A 7,015-nucleotide genomic window follows, 5' to 3' on the forward strand; every position below is an offset into this window, starting at 1 on the left:
GTTCGGTGGAGCTATCTTTTTTATTTTTTGAAATAATTTTTATTATCAACCGCTGTCACAACGGGAACCCAACGGGTTCAAGGGTCGTCTAGTCTGGTGTTAAAATTCTCTTGTATTAAACCTCATGCAATATCACTATACTGCAATTTCAAAGAGAAGTGCTTCATAAATTAGTCATCATTAGCAATGTACATTAAAAAAAAACATCGGTCAGGCTCACAACAGACCTCAAACAAAACAGCATTGTGTTAGCAATGAACAACAGAGTTAAGATTTGGACAATCTGAGGACAGGTATAGAGGAAAAAAATAAATAAATAAATAAGGATGTACACAACCATTTTGTCTTTGCAATGCCATGCTTGGGTAGACGAGGTCATACATTTATTAATGGAGAAAGCTTTGTGTGGTTTTATTAAAATGGGACAGGTGGTTTTTCTGAAAATGGCAATAATGATGATCATGACAAATCTATCAGCCAAATTAAAAGCAAAAATAAATATTTTATTCACCACAAAATAGGGGAATTACAAAAGTTATCAGTACCAGACACCGTTATGCATCACCGAAGGAGGGGAGGTGGGGTGTGAGGTAGGATGGCAAGTGGAGGACTCATTCATTTCAGATACACAAAGAGTTGAGCAAAGACAATGATAATATGCCAAGCGACATGTATTAACATTTAGCAAAAACATAATATGCTGCAAATGCTGTTAAATATCACACTACCAGCAGACGGTGATTAAACAAAATTTACATTCGTCGAACATTACTGTACAATGTAGGAAAGTTCAATGTGTAGAAACTCGTCATTTGGACCATTCTTCTGGGACGCTCCTGGATTATCAATTGCTAATATTCGTAAAAATACCAATTATTATTATAATAATAAAGCATGGAAATATGACTGCCCTGAAAGCTTACTTGTTTTAAATTGGGAATGCTTCAGATAGTTCAAAATATTGTACGGTCGAGTAAACAACAACCAAAAAAGATAACCACCAAGTTAAGCATTTTGTTCGATTTCTTCTTGTTACCTAAAGAATGCTTGCTTACAAAGTTTAAAACATTTCAGGTTTCAGGATATTAAATTAGAAATAATAATCTGGTTTCTTCTCTTTGCAGTGCAAGAACACTTGGAGACGAAGCTCAAAACAATATTCCAAATGACCTCTGAACTGGTATGTTGTGACCGTGGGTACCGCCAATCAGAAGTGGAAATCATAACTTTCGATCGAATATGGTATTTCCAAAAAAATGTACTCTTCCATGGTCCCAGGTAATTTTCCTGGGTTCGTGCATTAGTATTGGCCGCTTGAGTGTTGTTTTGCATTAGCATTTTAACTTTTCAGGAGAGGTGATCCAGGCAGCTAACAAAGCCAGGGCAACTCTGGCTGGACACCCTGCCAGCTTGTACTGACCATCAACCAGATTCGGCCCGGCATAGTCAGTCAACTGGGGAGAAGACTCCAACATGGAAAATTGGGGTACACACCGACACCCAATCTAATGGATGCATAAGAAAGCTGAAAACAAACCATTTCCATGTATGAAACAAGCGACACAAGTGTTTTCATAAAGATAAAAACCCAAACGACGACGATGATGCCAAAAAGTAAACAGAACATAAAGAGACATCAAAGCTGTTTTGTTATTCCATCAATGGCACAGCAAAATGACAAAGATAAACCAGAACTTGTTTTCAACAAAGGACACTTGAAGTAAGGTGGCAACAAATCAAAATGTTACATTCAGTATTCACTCGACTGCATTTTAATTACTTATCTTTGTACATATCAGCTGATGCTTTCAAAACTCTTCATATACAAACCAATGTTCTGCTGAGCAAATCACAGGATGCTTCTGGCGAAGATTCAAAAAACCAGCTTCTTCACAAAGCCAGCTGGTCACAAAAAGGGAAATCACAGCAATGGCAAAATAAATACCTTTAAGAGCAACAATAAGGATGAAATTTTATTTTTAAACAGGATTTATAAACACACCGTCTTCGAGACCCTCCTTCCTCTTTCTTTTCATTCCGGCAGTGAGATGTAGACGTGGTTCCTTAGCCGCTTCTGCTGCACAATTTGCTCGTGGGAGCTGAGGGCCTGGTGTAGGCCCTGGCCTGTTGCTGAAATATGACATATTTAGTGCCTGTGAAGAAAAGAGAACAATAAGAATAATAGGAAAGAGTGCTCATGAATGCAGGTAAGTAATTAATTAAGCAAGTCAAATTTTTTTTAAAGGTAAAAGCTCAAACTTTAACAAAATAGCTGATATACCCATTACCCATCAAGGACATGTAATGGGTTTGTATGGCATTTGATGGGATGGGAGGACCACAGAAGAATAACAATTCTGTAACTGTATGATGCCCGAAGCATCGCTCACCTGAATGCCGGGACGTCATCCAGCATGGCAAATGCTTTGAGAAGAGTCTACTTTTGAGTGGGCTGAACGGAATAAATGGAAGGTTTCGATGCCGTAACCAGAAATGCAAGATTGTTAATTATGCCTAACATAGTTTGGTGACGATGCAAAAGCATGAGCGAGGATAATGGAAACAAAAACAGACACGATTAAACAGACCGACTGACACCGAAACAAAACAAATTGACTAACACAGTGCTTTTATTTATATAGGTGAAGTATTTGATGTCGAAACAAATCAGACTAATGCAGCCGTTTGGATGTACACACCATCTGGGTCACATTCCTTCACCAATTTACACCAACAATTCGATGAATTAAACACGTTTGGTTCTCAAAGAAAAATCCATCTGCACAAACCTACTGAAACAATTCCAGACTATCGAGTTACAGGGTGCTGTTCAGCCCTGCAAATTAATCAACAAGAAGCCACACTGCGGTATACCTGAGTGGCTGTGATGCGGGAGTTGGGATTGAAGGTGAAAAGACCTTTGAGCAGTTCCATTAGGTCATCACCTGCAGCTGTGAATATGTTCTCGAGCGGTGTACCAGGCTGTGGTTTGAAAGCCACATAATCTGCGAGATTGGTCATGTCCTGGATATACAGGAAACAAGTTATAGAGGAATGTATATCCTGGTCACGAGACCGTGTAAAAGACTGGTGGCGTTGCAATTGACGTGAGCACAAGTGCTTACTGGCCATTCTTCTTCCACTGGAGTTCCAAGTGCCTCGAATATCTTGAAAAGCTGATCAAGGTCAGAATCACCAGGGAGAAAAGGTGTCTGAAATGGGGAGGTAAGTGGGCACAAAATAATCACCCGAAAGTTATGGTTTAAATAATTCCCACGTCGGCAGAGGTATAATAAACCACATTAATGTTGAGTGTAGGAAGCCATTGAAATACGTATATGGTATAACAATTTTTGTTTAAATAAAAAAATGAATGGAACTTCAAGGCCCAGTCACACCTTGACGTTTTAGCCAGCTTATGCCGATTTTTGGAAAATTTGTCTAAAACGCTGGTCCACGTCGAATACGTTATGGGTAAGTTTTGATAACATTGAGAGCACGCTGAAAAACAATGCTATACGTCGTTGTACGCTGGCTTTAAACGCTGAACTTTTGGGTTTTTCTCGAATTTTTTCATGCTTGAAATTTTACGACGTATGCCGGCGTATGACTCGCACGTTCCGCTACACTGGCCATAAGCTGTAGGCATGTTATGCGATCGTTGACACACGTCGACACACGTTACTTGTAAGTTACTCATAAGTCGAAACACGTCGAGGTAATGTTTAGCGTACCCGAAACTTATTTCTAACCTATGAGTAACGTTTTGTAAGCACGCTACACAAACGTTGTTCACACTTTGCAACACGTTACTTGAAAGTACTACTACTACTACCAACATCGACATCAGTAAATTCTCTCCAACTACTACTACTACTACTACTAATATCGATATCACTAAATTCTCTCGAACTACTACTACTTCTACCAACATCGACATCACTAAATTCTCTCGAACTACTACTACTCCTACCAATAACATCGACATAACTAAATTCTCTCGAACTACTACTACTACTACTAATATCGACATCACTAAATTCTCTCGAACTACTACTACTTCTACCAACATCGACATCACTAAATTCTCTCGAACTACTACTACTCCTACCAATAACATCGACATAACTAAATTCTCTCGAACTACTACTACTACTACTAACATTGACAACACTAAATTCTCTCGAACTACTACAACTACCAACATCGACATCACGAAATTCTCTCGAACTACTACTACAAACATCGACATCACTAAATTCTCTCGAACAGTTACTACTACTACTACTACTAATAACATCGACATCACTAAATTCTCTCGAACTACTACTACTACTGCTGCCACTGCTACTGACAATGACATCTACTCAACATGGAGTCTGGAACACTGACGGGTTCCTCTTGTGAAGCCCATTTGTATATACCAATTCCCCTAAACGCTGCCAATACGCCATTATACGGTAGCTGTAAGTTAGAAACACGTTCAGTAAGTTCTGTGGTCGTCCGGAAGACGTCAATCAAATTCGTCTACATACGCCAATGTGCGTTTGAGATACGTTACACATAGGCTCAAAGCACGTTACTCGTAGGTTCAAAGCACGCTACTAATATGTTCAAAGCATGTTACTCGTAGGTTAAAAATTAAGTTTCGGGTATGCTAAACATTACCTCGACGTGTTTTGACTTGAGTAACTTACAAGTAACGTGTGGCCGACGTGTGTAAACGATCGCGGAGCGTGCCGAGAACTTATGCCAGCGTATGCGGAACTTGTGAGCTATACGTCGAGTACGTCGTAAAATTTTCAGCATGCTTGAAATTTCACGACGTACTAGACGTACCACGTAATATGCCAGCGTACTTCATTGTTTTTCATCTTGCTCCTAACGTATACACAACTTACCGATACCGTATTCGACGTGTCCCAGCGTTTTAGACACATTTTTCATAGGTCGGCATACGCTGGCTAAATCGTCAAGGTGTGACTGCGATGTTGACACTTCCAATTTTCAGGCGGTTATGATTTAAATCGGCGATCGGCAGGTTTTTAACAGAGAACGCCACGAGTTCGTCGGTGATATGTGCAGCGCGCTATGACTAAGTTAAACTATCGTTGGGCATAGGTTGTGAATGCCGACAACAGGCTAAGCATTCGTTGGTATAAGTTATCTATAACACAACAAAACGTTCTCTGCCCGTTAGTAATACGTTATGCATACGACCAACACATTATGAATACGACCAAAACTTAAAAAAAAACCTCAAAACTTCAGCGTACGCCAACGTTTTACGTGCATTTTTATACGTTGCCATTCCTGGCTAAAACGTCAAGGTGTGACTGGGCCTTCAGGTGAAACAATGCCATTTTTAGGAAAATATATATACATTATCGCAGAATTTCTTGGCTGCAATGATATATTGGCTCATCCAACTTAATATCAAAGAAGATTGTAATTTAGATTTTTTGTTTAAATCCTCATCAACATCCGTTGACAAGTCGTTCAGTGAAATCAACTTTAATTCTCCATTACAGAATTTGTAAAGCTTGTTAGGGCTAAATGGGGACAGCAGATCCAAGTGGATAAGGGTTGAAAACATCGTGGTATGCTGAACTTGTGTATCCTGAAGGCAATGATAATATCAGCATGCAGTTCAGTCAGTGCTGGAGCACCAAGATGTTTGTGAAATGTGTCCTTCATATGTGGAAAAACTGGTACGATGACATTCTCTTTCTTGTACCATCCCAGACTCGGAATAGTAATTGTAAGAGCATCCGCAGCGAGTCTGGGAGGTCCGTGGTTCAAACAATGGTCGAGTCATACCAAAGACTTGAAAAATGGAAAGTGCTGCTTCCTTGCTTGATGCTCAGTATTTCAAAGGATAGAGCATGGATAAATAATGCTGAAAAGGCAAAGGCAAAGACACCCAGTGCAACCCTTGCCAAGAAACTGCTTTGCCAGCACCAAGGCTCTGTTGCATGTACAGAACTAAAAGAAAAATTAACTCGGCAAAATGAAAACAAAATCATGGAGAAATGAAACTCATTATGCATAAATACGCTTATAGTTGAGGTGTTCGATGTGAGCACCCCCCCCCCCCCCCACACCCAACATGCATTCACACGAATTGCGAAGTTTTCAATGACGTTTCTGCAAGTTTTAATGGTTACTGTCTGCACATAAACCTCAACTGCTGCTTTCAGATCAGGTTCAGATCTGGAGTGCTCTTTGTAGACGTGATCCTTACAAGCTTCCCAGAGGAAAAAAAATCCAGCGGATTGAGGTCGGGGCTGTGTGGAGACCATTCATTTTCCATATGCAAACTGAGAACTCGTCTGAATTTTTGACGCAGAAAGGCAATTGTTTCGTTGGCTGTATCCGGGGGAGCAGCAGCTTGCATGAACCACTGTCACCGGAGGGCTGCAGTGCTCATCGACTTTCAAGTCTTCATAAAATGCGTTGACAATCGACCGGTATCGTTCTCGATTGATGGTAACCATTCTTCCGTTTTTGTCTTCAAACCAAAATGGCCCAAACAGACTTTTGCAGCTGACAGCCACAAAAGTAGTGACTTTCTGACCCTTAAGCAACTTCTCTTCAACCTCATCTGGGCATTGACTTCCCCAGAAAATGTTGTTGTGTGAATTGACAGCACCATTGACGTGAAAGTGTGTCTCATCACTAAACCACACATCGCCAATCCAGTTTGGGTTTGTCTCCATCTTCTGTTGCAGCATCTGACACATAGCGACTCGTGCTGTTTTATCCCCATCTGTCACACATAGCGACTCGTGCTGCTCTATCCCCATCGGTCAATTTATGGGCTGTTGTGATGTGGTAAGGAAAGAGGTTGAAATCTTGTTTCATTATTCTTCTGATACTGCTGGGAGTGAGACCCAGTTCAGCCGATCTTTGTCGATGAGATTTCTTTGGACATTACATGACTGAATCACGAACTCGTTCCATGTTTCCTTCACACTGTACACTTCTTGGGCGATCAGACTTTCCCTTGTTAGGT

The 7,015-nt window shown here is 40.5% G+C and overlaps 1 protein-coding gene across 3 annotated transcripts in view; it reads right to left on the reverse strand.

Annotated features, from left to right (window-relative positions):
* Positions 1-482: 482 nt before the first annotated feature.
* The window catches only part of CDK7 (cyclin dependent kinase 7), an 86,753-nt gene continuing 80,220 nt past the window's right edge, over positions 483-7,015 (reverse strand). For all 3 annotated transcript variants that reach the window (XM_085875222.1, XM_085875221.1, XM_085875223.1), the window contains 4 exons: positions 3,126-3,212; positions 2,875-3,024; positions 2,003-2,153; positions 483-1,902 (listed from right to left, as the gene is read on the reverse strand). In XM_085875222.1, the coding sequence (XP_085731348.1) occupies positions 1,874-1,902; positions 2,003-2,153; positions 2,875-3,024; positions 3,126-3,212 (417 nt within the window). In that variant the 3' untranslated portion in view covers positions 483-1,873. The remainder of the gene's footprint in view (positions 1,903-2,002; positions 2,154-2,874; positions 3,025-3,125; positions 3,213-7,015) is intronic.

This window comes from Eptatretus burgeri, chromosome 3 (genome assembly GCF_056783735.1).
Source record: "Eptatretus burgeri isolate ZD-2024b chromosome 3, Ebu_testis_v1, whole genome shotgun sequence".
Lineage (NCBI taxonomy): Eukaryota > Metazoa > Chordata > Myxini > Myxiniformes > Myxinidae > Eptatretus > Eptatretus burgeri.